The sequence below is a fragment of the Eptatretus burgeri genome, chromosome 6 (genome assembly GCF_056783735.1).
Source record: "Eptatretus burgeri isolate ZD-2024b chromosome 6, Ebu_testis_v1, whole genome shotgun sequence".
NCBI classification, from domain to species: Eukaryota; Metazoa; Chordata; class Myxini; order Myxiniformes; family Myxinidae; genus Eptatretus; species Eptatretus burgeri.
The window spans coordinates 115,106,472-115,128,796 of NC_140966.1; the positions used below are offsets into that span (position 1 = coordinate 115,106,472).

Genomic DNA, 22,325 nt, shown 5'->3' on the forward strand with positions numbered 1-22,325 from the left:
AAAGCAGGCCAAAAACGATATAGTACTGCATAGCATGATATTTCAAACATGTATTGGGTCCGATATGATCTCATGGATCAGGCATTACCAGAGATGCCAACTTTTGGAAATCAGAATTAGGGAGGATTTTCAACCGACACCAAATAATGTGCGCGAAGCGCACATCTCGAGCGCGGAGCGCTCGACCCTTGCGGCGGGGTCCAGGGCCCGCCTTAGGGCCCTGGAAGCTCTGGGGTTCTAGACGCTCTCTAGTGCCCTCTGAGCCCTATTTTGGAGCATTTAACATGTTAAGAATTCCCACTTTTTGAACAAAAAAAGGGGAAAATTGTGCACTTTTTAATGTTACATGTATGTTAATATTAGTAAGTTAGGGGACAATCAAAGATTAACAAAAAGCACAAAAGAAGCAATATTTTTCTTACCTTACTGGCTGGTACTACTGCTGCTTGCTTTTTCCATGGCAGCTTTGCTGAGTGACAGCTGTGTGGCTCTTTTAGCCCTTCTGATTATGTCTTTGCTGTATTCTCTCTGGTAGCAAGGGGTGTTATGAGCTAGTTTTTCAATTAAGAGAGCTTCCAGGGTTTTGACACTCAAATTGGGACGAAATTCAGTATGATTCTTCCGTACAAGACTGAGTGCCCGCTCACATGATGCGTTCGAATGAGGAATGACCAAGATTCCCTTCATCACTTTGCTCAAATTAGGATACTTCTTGGCACCAGTGCAGGGATCTGTGAGCTGTGAAATCCGATGCCACTGCTCATCCACTCTCACTGTCTCAGTAGCAATTGTAGCTATGGAGGCGTCTGCCTGGTAGTGAGCGAATTCACTCTCAAGACTGTCTATGTCACTATCACCGCCACTGAACAGACAGGGGAATTTCTTGATGAAAAACTCCACACAGTCAAACCCCACTTCTTGGTGTAGCTTAACATCCAGCACCTGAGCATGCTTGGCTAATTCATCATCTAGCGGCCAGGTTTTGAAGATATAATTGCAGGCTTTCACATAATATGAGCGAACTGCACTGAAGAAACCTTGGATGTCTGACTCACTCAGAGTGAAGGTGGATTTCTTGAGACTCCTTTGTTCCTTATATACAGTTTGGCATCGTTCCCAATCATGAGGTCCTCATCATTCTTCTGATGATTTCTGTCAGAGAAGGGTACATTTACCAGAGCAACCGATGACACCGATGGTTTCAAACCATACGAAGATATCTTTCAGAAGACCATTCAATTCTCCGTGCAGGAGATGAATACAGGGTTCGTCTCTTTGGAGCAGAAGATTCCCCTTCTCAAAAAGCTTGTTAGCATATCGAAGGAAGAAACAATAGAGTTTTGTTTGTGGAGACAAGAACATCCTGTTGACACGTTTTCTCTAGATTCCTGCACAGTGTTTGAGGAAGATGCGCTTTTAGTTGTAGAACTCGTAGTACACTTAGCCGCAGGGCGATCACACTTGCGTTTACTGCCAGCAGAAGAGGTCAGACTCGTAGTACCAGATCCAATTTTACGTTTGAGGAGAGAGCTTGAGGTAGGTGCAGCCAAGGAAGAAGACCTCTGATTCGAAGGTTTTGCTGAGCTTCTATCAAGTGATTTGGCAAAAGCAGAACTTAACTTGGGTCCTTCTTTGCCTGTAGATGGGACTATCACAGTCTTTCTCGACTCTGAAGGGATCTGCTTTGTAGATGAACGTGATGAAGGGCCGGTGATGCTACCTGCTCTCAGCATTGGTTTTGGTGCTGTCCCTGCTGTCTTCTTAGCAGCAGATACTGCAGTGGTAGTGGTGAATGCTGCTCCACTAGTGCTTGATCCTGCAGTGCCAGTACTGGCAGTAGATACAGTGCCGTCCTTCTTGCTCGTTGTTAGAGTCTTGGCTACAGTTGGTTGCATTTTTCTTCGTACTTCTTCTTTGAAGAAGAGGCGAAGTGGCTCCCACTGTTCAATCAGCCTGTCTAGGCACTGACCAAGGGACAGCCACCTTGTTGCGACATGCTTCAGAATCTTGTGTGTCGGGGCATCACAGAGTTCTTGCAGTGCTTTCACTCCTTTTGACGCGTTTACTACTTTTGTCCAAGTAGTAGTAAATATCGATGAGAAAGTCATCTAATTCAATGGGTAAGGCCTGAGCCGCCTTCTTGGCCGTATTGTGCATCATATGGCAAGGGCATCCCATGATGTAGCACTCTGGATTTTGTTTGTGGATATAAGCAGCGACTCCTTTGTGCTTGCCCACCATGACAGAGGCATTATCAGCACAAAAGGAAACACAATTTCCCCACGGAATTTTCCCTGTCACTGAACTCATGATCAAGCAGTTTGAAAATGTTTTCTCCAGTGGAATCTTGTTTGCACGCAGGCAAACTTAGCAAACCTTGCTTCACAATCCCAGCACTGTTGTCATAGTACGAAATCAGGACAGGATATAGCTGGGCCTCACCGTCATTGCTACCGTCTGTAGCTAGGCTAAATGGAGCTAGTCTAGCAATATCGGCAATAGATGAAGCAGTAACATTTGACAACTCACCAATTACACTGGTCAACAACAAATTTGTTGTCTGCATTTTAAGCTGATTTAGGACGAATCTGATGCGCTGAATCCAAAACTCACATTAGTTTTGTTCAATCAGGTCAAGTTTTTGAGATATGGCCACATGTCGTTTTTTACATTTTTGTTCACATGTACGCATGTGTGGAGCATTTTAGAAGAAGTTGGTGGGGGTAAAATATCATGTCAAATAATTGTTTTAATTGGAAATAATTATTTTAATGACAAGAAGTATTCAGGTACGATAGTTCTAGGTGATTATGTCGAAAAGGGATCAGTTTGAAGTCATAAAACCTCAAAATCTTCCAAAAATTGGTGAGGCAAAGCATAAAGTTCGTGGATCAAAACTAAAGTTAATGGGGCAGATTTTGTAATAATGTGATACAAAAAAGTTGTATTTCTTGAAATAACGAACTCTGAAGAATGTACAATACCTACATGCGCCAATTTATGACATGCGCTTCTGCTCAAGCTTGGAGTGCCACAGTACGAACCCAAAGATTGGAGACTGTTCATTGACAGCAGCAAGCGATCACTGAAATGTGTTCTGCTACACAACGGCAACCAGTTTGCCTCTGTACCCATCGCTCACTCGACTACACTGAAGGAGAAGTATGAGCGGTGAAGTACGTGCTGGAGAAAATTGGTTATGATCAGCATAAGTGGTTTATTTGTGTTGACCTGAAGATGGTGAACTTTTTGTTGGGACAACAGTCTGGCTTCACCAAGTACCCATGTTTTCTGTGCATGTGGGATAGTAGGGACCGTGCTCAGCATTACACGAAGAAGGACTGGCCTGTGCGGGAGGAATTGGTGCCATGCAAAGAAAGGAACGTCATCAACGACCCTCTGGTGGACAGAGACAGAATACTCTTCCCACCGCTGCACATCAAGCTCGGCTTAATCAAGCAGTTCACCAAGGCTCTGGACAAAGATGGTGACTGCTTCACTTACTTGTGCCAGGCTTTTCCAGGATTGACCATGGAGAAGTTGAAAGTTGGCATCTTTGATGGTTCTCAGATCCGTCAGCTCATCAGAGATCCAGAGTTCAAAAACTCAATGAACGAAGTGGAACTGGAAGCGTGGAAGACATTTGTTTTGGTAGTGAAGAACTTTCTTGGCAACAATAAGGCCAGAAACTACGCAGAACTTGTCAACAACATGCTGACTGCTTTCAGAAACCTGGGCTGCAACATGAGCATCAAGATGCACTACCTATTTTCACATATGAACCGGTTTCCTGAGAACCTGGGTTCAATGAGTGACGAGCAGGGGGAGAGATTCCATCCGGACATGAAGGAGATGGAGACCAGGTATCAGGGTCGCTGGGACGCAGTCATGATGGCTGACTACTGTTGGAATCTGAAGAGAGACCTCCCTGCCGCTGAACATTCCAGGAGTTCGAAGAAACGGAAGTTCAAGCCCTGAAGTTTGAACAGTGGTGACGCAACATGCAATTTACTTGTACTTACCTTTATCAATGCCCACCATTCAGATGACAGTAATCGATGTTTCTATCATGTAATCAATAAATGTTGTTGGCAAAACATTTTTTTTTCTTAAAAACATGTTTAGGATGATATGTGTTGACAAAAATCAGCTGATAATGCCACAAAAATGTAATTGATTTTGTCACAAGATCTGATTTTTTCAAATAAACTTAGCACAAAAACCTGACCTGATGGAGAGAAACGGATGCCATTTCCTGATTCAGCAGTGCCAGAATACCCTAATTCACTTGTAGAAATCTAGACAACATTCAGAAAGTAAAAAATTGTTGACCAGTGTTCTTTTTTTCTTCTTTGTTCTTGTTCTTTTTTTTTTTTTCTTTCTTTTTTCTTTTTTTTTTCTTGCTTTTTGTTCTTGTTTTTTTTTTTTTTTTTTTTTTTTTTGTTCTTGCACATCTTGCACATCTTGCAAGTTTTTGTTCTTGCACATCCATACTTTGAAGCAACTTTTGAATCTGGAAACATCTTTTGAAATAGAGGTCCAGCATGATCTGAGACTGATATGGGCAAGTTATGTTCCACAATAAATCCACTAAAGAGAAGTTCCGCTCGGGTAACATCCTCTTCCTCGCTTGTCCCTTGTTTGGTGAAATAATTCAGAAGTGTACCGGTACTCGTGCTCGAAGATCTCTCCTTTGCAATGTCTGTGTGCCGTTTGCTTCCAACGTGCTTCCGAATATCATCGCGACCTCCGTGCTCAACTGAAATATCAACGCTGCATACTGTACAATACGCATGATGAATTCCTCTTTCAGACTTTCGAATACACGGGTATTGGAGACTGTATTCGGTCTTGCACTTCTGAGACCATGTCTTGGTCTTCGTAAGCTTCTTTTCTGCCATTTCGTAATCAACATCGAGGGCTTGAAGCATCGGTAACTTCGAAGTCGATGTTCCACAGCTGCAGCGCGACTCGTAGAACTCTAGCGGCTGTTAAATTAAACACCGCACGGTGGTCGCGACCGCCGGGCTGGTACGGGGCCCAGCTGCATGCAGTGAGCGTATCGCATGCATATACACTGTGCATACATACCGCATGCACTGTATTGCACACATACCGCATGCACTAAATCTCAGTGCATGATCGCATAAGCGAGATCCAGACCCAATGTTTCGCTGCTCCTCATTTGAATTTGCAATTTTTTACGTACAATTTGGTAGCAGCGAACGTTATGGAGTTACCACATGCTATATGTAGCAGACGATGCTTTTCATTCAATTCTCATACTAGTACATTCTGATTAGTGAACAGTGCAAAAATATCAAAATTTCGGGAGGATAAGGATAGTGATCGTAAGGGCGGGAGTTTGGGTGAATTTTCGGAAGCCTCCCGATGAAATCGGGAGGGTTGGCATTGCTGCATTACGTGGCAGAGGTATGCACTCCACCGAGTGCCCTTCTAGTTTCTAATTATTTCTGGCTTCCATTGTCGATGTTCCTTGATATTTTCTTGAAGTTCAGGACCCGAACCCCCCTCTTCCCATTGGCCTTTGGTTTCCAGGATCGCAGTTTTATCTGTCGTGGCATTTTCCAAGAACCTAACGCTCACAATATATGAGGGTTTACTCTATATTATATGCCTGGTGTTGGCTTAGGATCCTAAGATCCAAAGATCAAATCCCGCTCAGCTGTTGAATACCAGGTGGGGTAAACTCTGCCTGTTATCCTTCCGAGGTGGGCAAAACGAGTGCCAAGATGCTGGTATTCTGTGTCGGAGTGGCGACCCGTCCAGGATCGTGCCCAATAGCCAAGGCGACTGCTTAGGCAGCATCAACGCTCTGCACAGAGTATGTTCCCCAATGGATGGACCATATATTGTTTTTGTCCAAATCTCTCAATGGTGAAGAATGCCAAAAATTCTAACAACTGAATCTTCAACAAAATCTAATCAATTCATCCTGGTCACACCCAACCTGCCCACTAAGTTTCATCCAAATCCGTCCATAACTTTTCGACCACCTTCAGTGGTGAAGGTAAAAAAGGTTTCATTGAAAAAGGATAATCCAGGGTTGTTAACAAGTATGTGAATGCAGAGCACCTGCAAAATGAGGAAATGCGCATTTCCTTTACCCCCACGTATTTACTCAAACTCAAACAACTCAAGTGAAACGAGTGAAGACTGCAGAGATAATTCAAGTGCACAGAGATCTTTTGACAAGTGTTTTTGAGTGCAAGCACACGAGAACAGGCCGAGTAATGAGATAAAACTCAGTTACAAGTCTCACCAAGGGGTGCGTCAGCGAGCTGTATGTGCTCCCACCAGGTTTCCCAAAACACCTCGTTATCCATCTCCTTGGCGTATGAGCTGCACCGGTGTCAGAGGAGAATCACACGATAAAGGCACACACAGAGGTCACGCCACAATCGGTGGTGTGTGTGTGTGTGTGTGTGTGTGTGTGTGTGTGTGTGTGTGTGTGTGTGTGTGTGTGTGTGTGTGTGTGTGTGTGTGTGTGTTATTTTTGCCCCCCCACCCCTCTCCCTCACGTGATTAGCTCGAGGGTCGGTTTCCATAGATGGCTGAAATTGACGTACAACATTCCGAGGAGAAACCGCAGAGGGACCTGTGGGACAAGTACCTTTGAATAACCTCAGAAGACATGTCAGTAACCTGACACAGTTATTTGACAACTGAGCTTGGCATTGGACCAGCAAACCCACCAGGTATTTGGCGGTAAACATATCCTCTTGCAATGTGATAAACAAAAAGATTGGGAAGAGTGAGGAGGTGGAGAATAACAGAATACAAATGTCCTGTAGAGGAACCTTGCAATTGTGAACAAACAGCTTGCCACCTGCTCGCTCTCCTCAATAATGTGGGTGTAGAAATGGCTGAATGGGCTTCTCGTAGGTCATTTATGTCAACATCAATGACTCGAGTTATCGAGCACGGGAGTCATTCGCACCTGCTGGTAAGGTCCCACTGGCATGTGTGATTGCACCAAGTCATGCCTCAGCCTATGGAGGTGCAGAAGTTTCTCCCTGTACATGTGCAGCGTGGCCGGCGTCTCCTCCACACGTATACAGATTGCAAACACAGAGATACGCTCGATCTCCGGGCCCTGCCAGAACAAAAGGAAAAACAGCAGAACGTTCAGTGCACATGGATTGCGACAGAAGTTCGTGTACTCTAACACAACACGGAAACACTGCCACAGACTCGTTGACATTAACCCCGAATCTTAACACTAACACTAACACTAACCATGCCACTGCCTAATTACTCTAAACACCAATCTAAACAAAGATCAAGTTGGGATTCTGATCTTATGGGAAGTTGTGATTGCACAGGAAATTGAAATGCCCGACAGGGATTTCCAAACAAAACCTCATTGAAATCCAATCATACTTTGTGGAGCACAAACACAAATTTCTTGATTAAACACCAAAAATTTACTCGCAGTCCATAACAAACTGGAAAAAATTAAAAATATATATATATAATAATAGTACTAGAGAATGAAATTTGAGATGCATGTGTCAACGGATATGCCTGGGCCGCATTACATGTCGATCCGCTGTTACGTTTTCTTTCAATTAAAAGGTCACATGCAAATCTAGAGGGCTGTGTTTGGAGATCGCTGATGGTTCCTGGAACAAGGACCTCTTGATTTACGCCACAGTTGCGTTCTTGAAGATAGTCGTGTAAATTAAAACTAATTTCCCCAAAATAAGTAATGTGATTGGTGCGGGTTCGGGGGAGTGCTGCGTCAATCTTCATTTTTTTTTATTGTCCTATTTTTACTATCACAGCGGTTTATTTTATTTCAATTGTAATGTTTAAGATATAAATATCCGTCAGTGCGGTACGCATCACATGGTTGAGCACCATGATGAATAAGAAAAGAGCAAGGGTCACCTTGCAGCAATCCTGCAGTGATATCTAATACCTGTGTTGGCCCATCAGGTGCGAGGACAACAGCAGAAGTATCATTGTACATCTCCTCGATCATGTTTGCTATCTTGGGTGGTGTATCGTAGGCACGTAGTATTTTGAACATAACGACTCCGTCTACCGAGTCAAACGCTTTTGTAAAGTCAACAAATAACAGCACGAGCTCCCTATCCAGCTTACTGTCTCTTGCCTCTTCAACAAGCCTTCGCGGTGCAAGAATCTGACCAACCAGAAACCGGCTTCGTCTGAAGCCTTTTTGGTTGAAGCAGAGTCGTGGGTCAATCCATCAATCCATCCCTGGGGCCATACTCTGTACAGAGCGTCGGTGCTGCTGAAGCAGTCTCCTGGGCTATTGGGCACGATCCTGGACGGGTCACCACTTCGACGCAGGATACCACAGCATGCTAGAACTCGTTTTGCCGACCTCAGAAGGATGACATGCTAAGTCAACCCCACCTGGTATGAATTCAACAGCCAAGTTGAATTTAAACTCAAGATCCAAAGATCCAAAGCCTGCCCCCCCTAACCATCAAGCCAACACCAGGCAAAGTCGGTCACTGGTTGGTCAAATGCGACTGAGCAGCGTTTTGTTGTGGATTTTGGCAGCGATTCGTGTCAAGCCGATACCGCGAGAGTTTGTGGGAAATGCCAAATTACCATTCTTGTGAATGGAAACCATTCCAGCTTCACCCCATTGACTCGGGTCGAAGACTTTAATCATGTTCAATGCTTCTTCTGGAGCTGCTTGAGCTGCAGCAGCGAGAACGTTTGAAAAATGCTGGTGCCGTACTGAGAGTCGATCTTCACACTGCAGCGTGGGTTTGTTAGAATCTCGTAAAACATCTTTTGGGAAAAACGTCCAAGCGTCAACGTCTCGCCGATTAGCTCTTGAACACAGACAACAGACGACGTCGTAGCAGTACTCCATCAATCGAGGTCGTTCCTCCTGAGCGCATAGAGAAGATAGCGTTCGCACATTCATCTTACCAACAATGAAAGGATGTGAGGGTCGACAGAAGCCGAGCACGGGGCTCGGATTGGCAGCAGACCCTCCTTGCGGGTTTAGGACTGTCGCCTCATAATCCAATCATAATCATCCACCATCCTGCTTGCCGTGATGGGAAGAAAAGCAAGGGCTCCAAACTTGGTGCTTGTGTTTGCAGTTGTCCTGAAAGTAATTGAAAATCATGGACATGTATTGAGATGGGGTCGAAACTCCTCCATCCACAGTCTGTCGGTCAGATGTTTTTCTTCGTCTGTGATGGAGTCTTTGACGGTCCAACAGCTTACTGGGAACAGCGGGCATTGCATCAGCGGCACAGCCACGCCTCCAGAAAATGATGCAGCCAAGCAACCACGGGCTGCACACGAATAAATAAATAAATAAATATACTGGAAGTACAGCTGCACACTCACAGGTCTGACATGGACAGTTTGTTAAATGCAGCCCCAGAGCTACTGAATGGCTTGATCTGTGACTGCAGCACCTGTGACACAGATTCAGCATTTGCGTCTGCAGAGAATCATCTGGACATTTCATATAACCAAATGGGTGTGACATCAGCGAGTTCATGGATTCTGAAAGTCACACCCGGTATCGGCAGGATCTTGCGCGCTACTGAATTCAAGAATCTTCGATTTCTGCTCCCAAATTCGTGTTGGAGGTAGAATGCCAAGCCAAGGTGCTTGGGAGATGTTATTGATAAAGTCAGTCTCACAATATCACAGGCAATGTTTAAGCAACGTGTGACGTGTGCCTCCTCACACTCTGATCAGTCCCCACCTTGACGGTGCAATTTTGGGATTGTGAACCAGAATAATGCCTTGATAAGCAAAGGGTCAAGGAAACGGTTTTGCACTTCAACTGTCATCTCATCAGCACAACAGTGTTAATGATCAATTTTTTCAGTGGTCAGGATTCTCCTCTGCAATATGCTCTTTGCTTTATGGACAATGCTCTCTCCTGATATTTGTGGACTCTCGTTTGACCGGGTGTCCTTGACGAGATCCGTTTCACACAAATTGCATGAGAGCACACCAAGTCTGAGCCACCAGGCTGGGGAATGGCAATTCCTTTATCAGTAGTTGCTTTAGCTTCTGAGATGTGGAGGTCCTTTGAACTACCTTGGACATTCTCCTCGGGAAGTTCTCTGAATCGCTGCGTGGTTGTTGTAAGAATTTTCTTCCTTGCTGGTTTTGCTTCAGTTTGTTCTCAGAATTCTTCAATCAGCTGGCGGATGACCTCTGTGTAGAAAATGTCCTCCGAGGCAATCTCTCTCGAAGCTGAAATGTCGAGGATAGCAATAGGTTGACCACTTTATGGTCGCGGGCTTCAACCGCTACTAGATCACCAATTTCCAACTCCCAGTAATCTGGTTGAGAGTTCATGACCCGGTCTTTGTTCTGTTGCTCTTAAAACTTTGGTATACAAATCGGAAGAATACGATTAGTTGTCTGCAACACATTCAACCAGGCACCGAGTATCTCTCCGAGGTTGCAACGGGCTCCACCACAGATGAAACGGTTCTTCTTCCAGTAAAATTCTGGGAAAGGGCTCTGATATCTTGTCCGAGGTAAACCAACGTGACTGCTCGTACCACTATACCCTTCACCCCCTGCACCATCAGCACAAGCAATCGACAGTTTTTTTTGACAAAGTTATTTTGATGTGGTAATTACTGGCAGGTGTGCTTCTGCAGTGCCTGCGATACCTGAGAAACACGGCCATCAACAATGCCTGCTCTTCTGGTTCCCCCACCCCCCACCCCCCAATATCATCTCGTCTTTGTCTGCATGTTGTAAATGGGGCCTGCCAGTTTTGATATGTCTGGTATTGGAGCAGGTAAATTGTCTGCAGAAGTCCACCTGGGAAAATATGCACAGCTTCAAGTTGAAAACATCAGTTTTGGATTTCTTGACACAAGGGCCTTGGGAGCTCAAATTCTGCTGTCACAGTAAACGCTTTCTGGTGCATGGGATGTGTCTGTTAACCTGACCTGACATGAATACACAAGAGCAAACGAAATAAAACACAAAAGCCTTTGGAATCGCTCAAAAATTTTGATTAGAATTAGAGTTACGGCCAAAAAAAAAAAAAAGATAAAACCCAGTCAGATCAGATGTCGCTGGGTCAATCTTGGATTTATAGAAATTAGTGATTAGGTATTCATATGCCAGGGTAGCATCAGGCATTTTCTCACTCCTGGAACCACACTCAACACTAATACACACATATATATATATATATATATATATATATATATATATATATATATATATATATATATATATATATATATATGTATATATGGCAGCTTTCGGTACCACGCGGTTTCAAGATACCATTGGATCGCACAACCTTGCATCAATTACAACCGCACACGCCACTCTGGCTCTATTTTTGGCCACAAGTCTCAAGTAACTCTGCCATGTCCAGTTAGTCACCTCAACGAGTGGAAATTCCATGTGGAAGTGGTTCAAAATCCGCAGGGTAAGGAACCTAACCTGTAACACAGACACAGCAGCATAAGCGTCAAACAAGTCGGGAGATACAAACGTGTGTAACGACAACGGAACGACGGCTCATTCCTTACCCGACTGCTATCGGACGAAAGATTCGGCTGGAGGAAGGGAAACCATTCGAGTAGATTGCTGGACGCAAGGGACTGGCACTGCCCGAGCGTCGCCATTCGTGCAAACACCAGGTCGACAAGCAAAAGAACAGATGGGGCTGAAGAATGCGACCTGCACAAAGCAAACACACTCAACGATAAACCTGGTTCAACTGACGCAAACCTGGGCCGAGCTCGAATAAATGAACGACGAAAAGACAATTCCTAAAGAGCGTAGAGCCAAAGACTCATTGGTGGAAAGGACCATGTGAGCGATTGAAGTTCGGAGTCACGTACAGGTGAGTAAAAGCTACGACAATTGTTAATACCAATCGGTGGTTCAGCAAACCACGGCATTTGGTGGGACAGAACGACAATGACTCAGAATTAGACCCCAGGGGATGCACACCTGAGCAATGTCGACAGGCGTTCGGCTGTGAGGACCTGCAGCACCTGTGGACCATTATCCAAGCGGAGCAAACAGCACGTGGCTTGTTGAAGCACAAACAGCAACTTGTCTGTGGGACAAAATGGGACACAGAAAGTGAGGAAGGATTGGGGATTGTGGGACAAAACAGAATAGCTAATTGAGGTTTTTTTTTTTTAAAGAGCAAAGGACGAGGTTAACATAAATAAATAAATAAAAGTGGTGTGATGCAGGTGCTGAGCGTCAACACAATTGGGAGGAGGAGGGGTGGGGGGGTTCGGGGGCAAGGGGAATCGAGTGAGAGACTTTAATGACAAAATGGAGAAGAGACCTGAGGATTCCTTCTTGTCGATGACAGAAATGAAGATCCAGTTGAAAACATCACAGACAGCTTTCATCAAAAGATCTTCCTTGAAGGGCCTGCACCGCAGACCTCACAGAGTTCAAGTTGCACAAATGAAACAAAACAATCCCAAATCATGATGAAGGTTAAATGAGATCGAGAAGAGGGTTAGGAGCGGATGGAAGAGAAGAGGGAAGGTGCGTCAGAAATAAATAAATAAATAAAATTGAGGGTGACGAGGAGGAGAGGGAGGGGGGCAGGGTTAAGTATCAGCACTTGTGTGCATCGGGTATAAACGGTCAGCTTATACTGCGGTCGCGACTACGACTAACCACACAATTCAAAAAGGAGCGAAGTCAATGACGCACCACCGGAAATCCCGACGCAACGTTGAAACAAGGTAAAAAGTTCCACCAAGAATGACCCAAGATCAAATTTTGAGGTTTCTGTGTCCTGAATTTTTTTTACGGTCACTGTGTCCTCCACAAAGAAAAACGGACTCACCAAGCAGTCATGGACAATGCGTCATCACACATTCACGTTTGTGTTCAATGACCACGTGGGGGTTTTCAGAGCCCCAGATCCTCACATCGTGCCGTTTGAACTTCCCCGACGCATGAAAGCAAGCTTCGTCTTTGAACATGACCTTTTCAGGAAATCTTCGTCATCCTTTATGCGACTGAGCATTTCCCAGGCGAACACCTTGTGTTTAAGTTCTTGCAGAATCTGCACCTTACAGGCATCAAGCTTCAGTGTTTTACACAAAATCCTGTGTACAGTGGTGGTTGGTAGTCCCAGTTCTCTGGATGCATGTCAAATTGATTTCCTGGGACTTTGTTGAAATGTTTCAAGCACCCGTTCAGTATCTGCTGTACTTGTGCTTGGTCGACCGGTACTTTTCTGTTTCTCACAACTTCGTCTCCTTAAACCTCTTGTACCACTCTCTGATACTAGTTCGCGATGGCGGATTCCTTCCATAACTTGTACGAAAATCAAACTGAACTTGTGTGTCCGATCTCGGCTCGATGAACCGTGACACGCACTGAGCTTTCTCCTGTGGAGTCGACATTTTCTTTTACATTAAACCGCCAGACCTGAAAAATAAAGAAAACTTTCTGCGTCGCTGTATCATATAAAACAAAGGGAATCATTGTGTCAGTCGTGGTATGAAATACATTAAAAAACCAAAGTTGTCCAGGTCTTTTTGGAACACTGTAAATGGGAGTGAGCTTTGAGAATATGAAGGAAGACAAACAGAGTGAGGAAAAGAAAAAAAAAAACAGAAAAGGAGGATGAGATGGAAACATAACAAAGCACCAGGAAGAGCTAAACCCTAACAGCCAAACCAATAAGCTGAACGCACCTCACGTGAGGCAGCACGACGAGCGTGGCAAACAGGTCGCCCAGATCGTCGTCGTTGAGGCGGCTTGCCTCATTCTGCTTACAAAACCGCTCAAACAAGCCCAGCAGGTGTGCGGCCACAGAAATGGGCCGCTCAGCTTTCGTATGAACACCTTTCGTTGCCCTGCACCACATACAGGAAAAGAGTCTGACCCATCATGCCGATGTCACATCGACATACCATAAGACAACATGGCTGCAAGCACGCTCTCGTCACGGACGCTCTCGTCACGGTGGTGGTGCACAGATGCTTAATGGACTGCGAATAACATTGTTCATGATGCTAGGCTCTTTATTCAAGAAAGGGAGCAAAGGGCTCAGATAGGAACGGCAAACAGGCCATTTCCCAATCCAGGTGCGTTGGGAAAGAAAGTCACAAAGACTCATGAAGCGACAACACAGAATTGTCGATCAAACTAATGGATAATGCATGTAAAATCGATTCCCGGGGATCTGAAGCCCTCTGCATCGTTGGAATACCGTGACAGGAAGAGAGCGTCAGGCCCTGCTTCTTGGTGACTGGAGGCAGGTTGACGGCCTGTCCTGGCCCTGCTACTGCTGCCCTCTCACCTCGCTGCCAAGTTGCACACATTCTACCAGCACCCCTCTCTTTGGTATCCTCCCCAAGTACACCTCCATCTATTCAAGCCTGTGGAAGCATCTTCCCGTGTGTCATCTCAATCTCTTCCTTATGAGACATCAGGCCTGCTGCTCACCGCCACTTCAACTTCTCTCCCAATTATACAACTCGGCTTCAACTCGACTCCCTGAGATGTCGTTCGAACCCTTCACCGGCAATGTCCTTGAATTGTGATGCACTCAATCCATTCGTTATCGTTCCATCATTTTTCACTCTGTCGAATTTTGTCGATCAAGCCATGGTGTCACGTCGCCCCGCTCTTCCGAGTCTTGATTCCTGCATTTAGGAATGAAAAAGCAATAACCACAAAACCAACAGAAAAATAACTTCCAAGAGGTTATTCCACAGGATCAGTGCAAAACAAGTTTGTTTTTTTGTAATTACAGACATATCTATCCCTTCGGAGTGTTTCTTATGAATTGATGCATTTTGAACGTGATCATTTGATATCGCTCCAAAAGTACGACGCCAATACGAGTTTCCTTGGAAGGAACTAAAATACAGGATGAGGCCATTGAGCCCATCAAAGTCTGTGCAATGATTGCATGTCCATTGCTCTATCCTTTTAAATGCCGAGTGCCAAGCAAGGAAGCAGCACGTCCCATTTTCGAAGTATGTGGTACGACTCGGCCGGGGTTCAAACTGCCGACCTCTTCGACTCAGAGTGGACGGTCGAACCATGACACCATCAAATCTGATCTTGGTGCAAAAGCAATACTGATAGAAGCAAAAGGTTCAGCCACAGAGTCACCCTCATCAGGGAATATGAAACACTGTGCGTTCGGCTCTCAAACACCAAGCCTGGAGTTGTCGAGCGGACAGTCCAGAAACATATCACGAGAACCGCACAGCTAGAATCAGAATTTGACAAGGTAATGTGGTTACGAGGAGCGACGATGTGAGGTAGATAAACGACCCAGGAATTGGAATGAGATTCGCTGCTTGCAGCCAGTACCTGGTTGGCAGGTTTTGGAAGATCAAGGGATATGTCTGGAGCTCAGAAGAGCCACTGGTGACGGATGTGACCTTGTTCAGGATGAGCTTGGCGAGGAAGATCAGAACTGCCTTGGAGGAATCTGCCTGTCCAGCCAGGAAGCCTTGCTGAAGATGCGGCAGCAGGTATGGGAGTAAAGTCTGAGGAGGAGCATGGATCAAACGGATCACACATAACAGGTATAGGCAAGGTGGAAACTCAGAGCACAAACTTGTGAAAATACCAGTGAAATCAAGTCGATTTCGCCATTACCGCACAAACATCTGTGTGCCGCCATTACCGGATCAACAAATCACCTGCGTTTAAACGAGAGTCAAATATTCATTCAAGTGTTCCCACTCCGCAAAGCACAAACGTCTCATTCCAGTCCCGTGATCATCACGTTGCAAGGATGGAAAAAGCGCTTCATGTTTGAATCGAGGACCAAACAGAAAAGAAAAATGCCTTTGAGTGCACCGGTGATACGGGAGAACCCACTGTGGATTTACTCGGAATTTGAGTGGACCGGTGATACGGGAAAACCATTTGTGGATTTACTCAGAATTTGAGTGCACCGGTGATACGGGAGAACCCACTGTGGATTTACTCGGAATTTGAGTGCACCGGTGATACGGGAGAACCATTTGTGGATTTACTCGGAATTTGAGTGCACCGGTGATACAGGCAAACCATTTGTGGATTTACTCGGAATTTGAGTGCACCGGTGATACGGGAAAACCCATTGTGCATTCACCAACATTTTCACGAGGCACCTGGGACCGAAGGCTCCAGTTCAACCATGGCTCATGGAACACATCGAGGTGAAGGGATTTATGCTGGAGCAGGTTTTTAACGGCAAGGGACGGGATTATTTTGGAAGAGGATGCAATCTCATCACTTCCTGTCCAAGCAGGAAAAGCGGTTGACGGTGGCTAAAGATCAATGTAACCTTCTTCTATGTGGCAACGCAGCATGTGACTGTCATGCTCCTGATGATCCAACAGCGGACGCAAGTTCTACATCCGCATCTTTCAAACTTCCACCCACCCCTTGGAAACATCATTATCATCTCCAAGTTACAGCAGAGTACAGTATGAACACGTACGTAATGTATTTGGCCTCACCCATCTCGCCATCTTGGAATGAATTTTAAAGGTAAAATTATTGTTCTTGTATAATTTGCACTATTTATTTCCATTATATATAAATATATATATATATATATATATATATATATATATATATATATATATATAAATATATATATATATATATATATATATATATATATATATATATATATATAGAAATATATTATTGTGGGGCCGGGTGTCGGCGGCGAGCACGACCGCAAGGTCGAACAGTAGAGTCGGCTCCACCAAACACCCGGAATCTAAATCGTGCTTCTCGGAGAACTCCAAAAGGCACGGGTCCCTTACAGGACCGTGGTCGCCAATACTTTGACGGTGTGAGGTAGGGTCACTTGTCTAACTCCAATTTATCCAAGTACTCACGCCGTCCAACTACCGGGGAAACCACACCCTCGGCCGACTCTGTCCGATCCGAGTCGTGGATAACGGCTCGGATCCGGCGTAATCGAGCGGAGTTCCCAGAGCAGCGCCGGACCAAATGTACAACTACGGCAACGGCCTTCCTAATTCCCGTTCGCAGTGCGGCAAACCAATGGCAGAAAGACCAATGACGAGCTGGGACATTCAACAAAATGGATATTTATTTACAATAGGTAGGGAGGGGAACACAGAAGAGCAAAGTTATCATGACTAAACGATTAACCAATGTACAATGAAAGCACTTGACAAGACAGGCCCGCACACAGACACGCACACCCAAATAAAAGAGATGGACCCCGCCGGGTCTTTATTCGGCTCTCCAGCCGAGGAGGATAGTTTGGCTGGGAGTCAGGACGTGCTGGCTACCTGGCCGTGTTCGCGCGGCTCGATGTCTGCACCTTCCTGGAGCACCAGTCACCAAAGGATGGACCAGGGCAGCCGAACCCAGGTGATCTCCCGTGATGAGATGGTCGACCTCTTGTAGTTCTGCGCCAGACGATACGCCTTGGATGTGTGCGATGCAGTCAGATGCAGACCAGACCGAAGCGCCTCGAGCAGACGGGGCGCAATTATTCGTTTTTTTTTTCTCTTTTGTCGTCCTTCTCGGGCATGGTCCGCTCATCCGTGGACTGCTCTCATTGGGCGGACGACGTGTCGCGGCTCCGCCTTCTTGCAAAGGACAGCCCCGACTCTGGTCTGCTCGTCGCCCATTGGCCGGAAAATGACGCATACCCTGATTTGGCACCAGGCCAGAACGAAACGCTTCGTGAACACACGAAGAGCGCGGACAATGCCGCGAGCAGAGTGCTGTTGTGTGAGAGCGAAGATGGCATTGTTGTCGTTGTTGTAAAGAATGTAAAAAAATCCTATCTATAAAAGAACCCACAGCGCATGTACACTTAATTCCCATTAGACACAGGGGACGGGACCTTAACGAGAAACACACACTTACCGATATAACTGATCTGTAAGGACTCTGGCTGTTGTGTGCTCATGGCTTCCAGATTCGCAACAATATATCAATCAGACGCACCTCCTGACCAATATAATGAGCAGCCGCGGATCATGTCTCGCACAGTTAAACCGCATCATCCACAAAAAACAACTGTCCGTCTGCCACCCAGACGATTGTTCCCCCGAATGCAAACCATTCAACCAAAAGGCAAGTGATGTGGTGAAGGACTATGTCCAATGGAGATTGGGGGAGTGCTCAACACACTCCACATGTTTGTGTGTGTATGTGTATACATACATGCAAACAAACACCTGGTGTTGGCTTAATGGTAAGGTTGGTGGGCTTGGGAACCCAGGGTCCTGAGTTCAAATCCCGCTTGGCTGTTGAATTAATACCAGGTGGGGTTGACTCAGCCTGGTATCCTTCTTCACATAGTATGATCGAAATGGATGGCTATGGATGTATATATGTACATATACATACAAATATAAACACACACACACACACACACACACACACACACACACACACACACACACACACACACACACACACACACACACACACACACACACACACACACACACACACGTGTTCATTTGAGGCTGCCGTCAATCTTCCTCATTCTTTTCTTGAAGTCCAGGACCTCAACCCCGCCCCCTTTCCCATTGGCCCTTGGTTTCCATGATCGTGGTTTTAACTATTGCGGGATTTTCCAGGAACCTAACCCCCGCAATATTGGAGGGTTTGCTGTATATCACGGTGTGCACAATTAAAAATATATACATGTTGGCATGATGGGCCCCTCCTTATTGTGAGCCCGGCGCCGAGTCGCCATTGTAAACCCGACCATCTGTAATCAAGTAGGAGAGACTGGGAATCCTTGATTGTTTGAAGGCATTCCTGTAAAAATCAGAATACCTGGCCAAAAAGGCCTTTATCTGCAGATCAATGGAGTACTGCCCTCCCCTAGCAGCTGGAGCTCCAGCAATGCATCACCCTCTCCAATGGCATCGCCTGCAATTAAACCGAATCACAGGCCCGTTGCACTCGCGTCACTGACAGGTCGATCAATGCACCGTTTATTTTAATGCCTCTCCTGCTCAGACCCTGCAGGAAGCAAACCCCTCCACCACCCCTGGATTTACTTCCTCCATGCCCCTTGCCTTTCTCCTCCCTCCTCCAAAATGTTTTTTTCTTTTCTCTCTTTTATTTATTATTATTTTTTTCTCCTTACCTCAATAGATTTTTTGGCCTATTTTAATGCACCCAAACCCTGCCCCAACACCATCATGCAAACAAAATACATGACCGAGTCGCCCATATTACGTAAACAATAATCCGAATCATTTTAATGTAAAGAACAGTCATTTACACAGGTTGCAAAGTACAAAATAATACCTCTTCATATGATGCCCAGGGGAAAACGACCTGGGAAAAGTTCAAGAGGGCGTCCAGTGTGCAGGGACTCTCAAACACCTGCACAGCACAGCACGTGAACAGAGGACGCAGAGCACGTGAACAGAGGACACAGCACAAATCTGAACATATATTTAACTTTAACCACACTCCAACCCTTACCACCTTCACCAGCACTGCAGATAGTTCCAACCGCAGGCCCGAAGCCTGCCCCAGCAAAAGAGCAGCAACGATGTGCAGCACATTTTCTTGGCAAGTCTCTGGCAGTTTGGTGTCTTGCACCAACCGCATGCACATCTATCAATCAGACAAGCGTACCGCATCACATGATCAAAACCGCTGCACAGATCATATCAATACAACTTTCCCCCCACTTCTGAAAGAAACTGTAGATGCTCACTAAACTACATTAACCCCAATAACCTGCCTCCATGCACGAACGCACGCATGCCAACGTTGTCATAACTACCTGCTGTAGTTGTTCTGGTTTGGTGACCAACAAGCCTTTTCTGTACATTGACAGGTTCAGAACCAGCTGCAGACTCCTTTCCAGTTGCGCGGTAAATGCATGACGAGTCGATTCATCAACATCTTGCCTCTCCAGCATGGCCTCCCACACATGCCAAACCAGCGCCTGAGGATAGGTCAGTGAAATTACACAAACACCCCAAATACCTTTGCAGTACGTTTTGGCCAACAAATTGATGTGGAGCAGAAGTCGAATTGGCCAATTTCCCCATTATTACCTCTGCCACCGAAGGTCTGTTTGTCTGTCTGTCCGTCTGTGAGCAGGATGTCTCAAAAAGTTGTGGACGGATTCAAACTAAATTTGGTGGACTGGTATGGTGTGTGACGAGGATTAATCCATTAGATTTTGGTGAAGATCCAGAGATGAGAACTTATGAAGTTATTCTTCACCATTGAGAGATATGGCCAAACACAATATATAGGATGATGGGTCTTCTTCCTCCTCTTTGAGTCCATATCGGGTACAAAGCCATGACTCTTTATTAACATTCTCACGCAGTACCAAACACAACCATATTATCGGCGAAGGACTCGCCACCTTACTTTTGAAAAGCGCTCGGTGGGAAAGACGGCTGGACGGGAAAACCCCGTTGTGGAGGAAGAGTCAACTCCCAGGAGGAAGAGTCAAACTCTGAAGTGACTGACAGTAAAGGGGGCCTTGGCTGGCGAATGCACCAATGAAGATGCGTTGTGACAAGTCAAAGAGCACGCCATGGCTTTTGCTCCCCAGAACTCCACTTCCGACAAAAAAAATAAAAAATAAAAATAAAAAAAAAACTTTTCTCCCTCAAGTGTCTGACCCGCTCAAGCAGCTTGTAAAGGCAGAATGCCCAATCGTTCGTGGCTGTTTAAGTTCGTGGCTCGGGACCTGGAGACAACCTGCCTGCCTGTTTTGGCCGAGGAGGAGTGACCACCATTAGCGTTGCCGCTGGAGTCAGGACGGGCTGTGTCAAACAGCAATGGGTGAACGGTGCAATGACGGGTCAAGCACAAGAGGTCTCGAGCGTGGGGAGATAGCTCCACTACCAACGTATACTTCAGTCTATCGATTCCTCTGAAATAACTCCTAAATTTCTCTACCTCGACTCAGAAAAAGCATCAGTATTCCAAAGAGCTGTCGATGATTTGCCTCCCGACACTTCCGGGCGAGATTTTACATTCGCATCGCACACATAGCACATGCTGTCTAATTATCCATCTGTTTTTACTCATTTTCTTCCCATTTTGGGATTGGCAAATGTCTGTTGATACGTGCTGGGGCGAGTAAAAGGCCGACCCAATGTTTTGTTCTGTCTCTGTCTTCTTCGCTTCCAATATACGTTTCTTCAGAAGGATTCGCTGGTGCCATGTCCTGTTTAGTGAAATAAGGAAGACTGTGGAAGGGGAAATAAGTGCAAAGGATTAAAATCTGCTCTTCTGTGCCTTTGATTGAGATGCCTGTACATATGCACTTCATGATGGATTGATTGATGTGCCTGTACATATGTGCTTAATGATAGATTTGGTAAATAGTTTTCCATCCTTCTCGTTTCATCTCATTCCATCTATTGGCCTGACCGATTGTGTAAGACTAGATAGACGAGAAGTTCTGCCCCACTGATTGGCTGCGCAATTAGCGAGTGCGTACACACAGTTCCGCTTGGCTGTACATAAGTAGACAGGTGCGCACTGAGCCAACGTACCTGAATTGGCATTGCCAAGCCACGGGAAAGATAACGCGTTTGTAAAAGAGCGAAGAACTTGCCAGGTTTGCCGGTATCAATCGGTGCCTGTAGTTGCTTGACAACCTGACGAGACACAGACTTATCCACAGTGCAGCGTCCTGCAGGTCCAGAGGCCGGGGAGCGTCTAAGAAGTCCCCTCGTGGTGAACCCCGAACTATACATATATTCAGTGGTGAGAAAAAGTTTGTGAACGCTTTCGAATTTTCTGTATTTCTGCATAAATTTGCCCTAAAATGTGATCGGATCTTCATCCAAGTCATAATAGATGACGAGAACCTGATTCAGCAAATAGCACACTAATAATCGACTTTTTCATTTATTTATTGAACAAAATGATCCAACTTTCAATTTGTTTGTTGGAAAAAGTCCGTGAACCTTTCCACTCAGTAGCTGGTGGGCACCCCTTTGAGCAGCAATAACTTCAACCAAACATTTCCTGTAACTCTTGATCAGACCTGCACATCGGCTTGAAGGAATCTTCGCCCATTCCTCCTCACAGAACTGCTTCAACCGAAATATTTGGGCTTTCTTCGATGAACTGCCCGCTTCAGGTTCTGCCACAACATTTCAATTGTGTTAAGGTCTGGACTTCGATTTGGCCATTCCAAAACACAATCTCTTCTGCTTCAGCCATTCTGTTGTGGATTTACTTGTGCGATTAGGATCGTTATCTTGCTGCATAACTCACTTTCTGTTAAGCTTCAGCTTGCAGACGGATGCCCTGACATGCTCCTGTAGAATTTTCTGGTACAATCCAGAATTCATGGTTGCATCAATGATGGC

The 22,325-nt window shown here is 45.5% G+C and overlaps 1 protein-coding gene across 2 annotated transcripts in view; it reads right to left on the minus strand.

Moving 5' to 3' along the window:
• UTP20 (UTP20 small subunit processome component) overlaps window positions 1-22,325 on the minus strand; it is a 121,726-nt gene that overhangs the window by 85,202 nt on the left and 14,199 nt on the right. The window contains exons 9-20 of one of the 2 annotated variants that reach the window (XM_085886897.1): window positions 19,760-19,924; window positions 19,453-19,587; window positions 19,273-19,350; window positions 15,328-15,506; window positions 13,695-13,856; window positions 12,320-12,408; window positions 11,971-12,079; window positions 11,544-11,694; window positions 11,395-11,454; window positions 6,962-7,117; window positions 6,543-6,619; window positions 6,284-6,363 (exon numbers count right to left, since the gene is read on the minus strand). In XM_085886897.1, the coding sequence (XP_085743023.1) occupies window positions 6,284-6,363; window positions 6,543-6,619; window positions 6,962-7,117; window positions 11,395-11,454; window positions 11,544-11,694; window positions 11,971-12,079; window positions 12,320-12,408; window positions 13,695-13,856; window positions 15,328-15,506; window positions 19,273-19,350; window positions 19,453-19,587; window positions 19,760-19,924 (1,441 nt within the window). Of the gene's footprint in view, window positions 1-6,283; window positions 6,364-6,542; window positions 6,620-6,961; window positions 7,118-11,394; window positions 11,455-11,543; window positions 11,695-11,970; window positions 12,080-12,319; window positions 12,409-13,694; window positions 13,857-15,327; window positions 15,507-19,272; window positions 19,351-19,452; window positions 19,588-19,759; window positions 19,925-22,325 lie in introns of those variants that run through there. The other variant, XM_085886898.1, reaches the window with a different exon arrangement.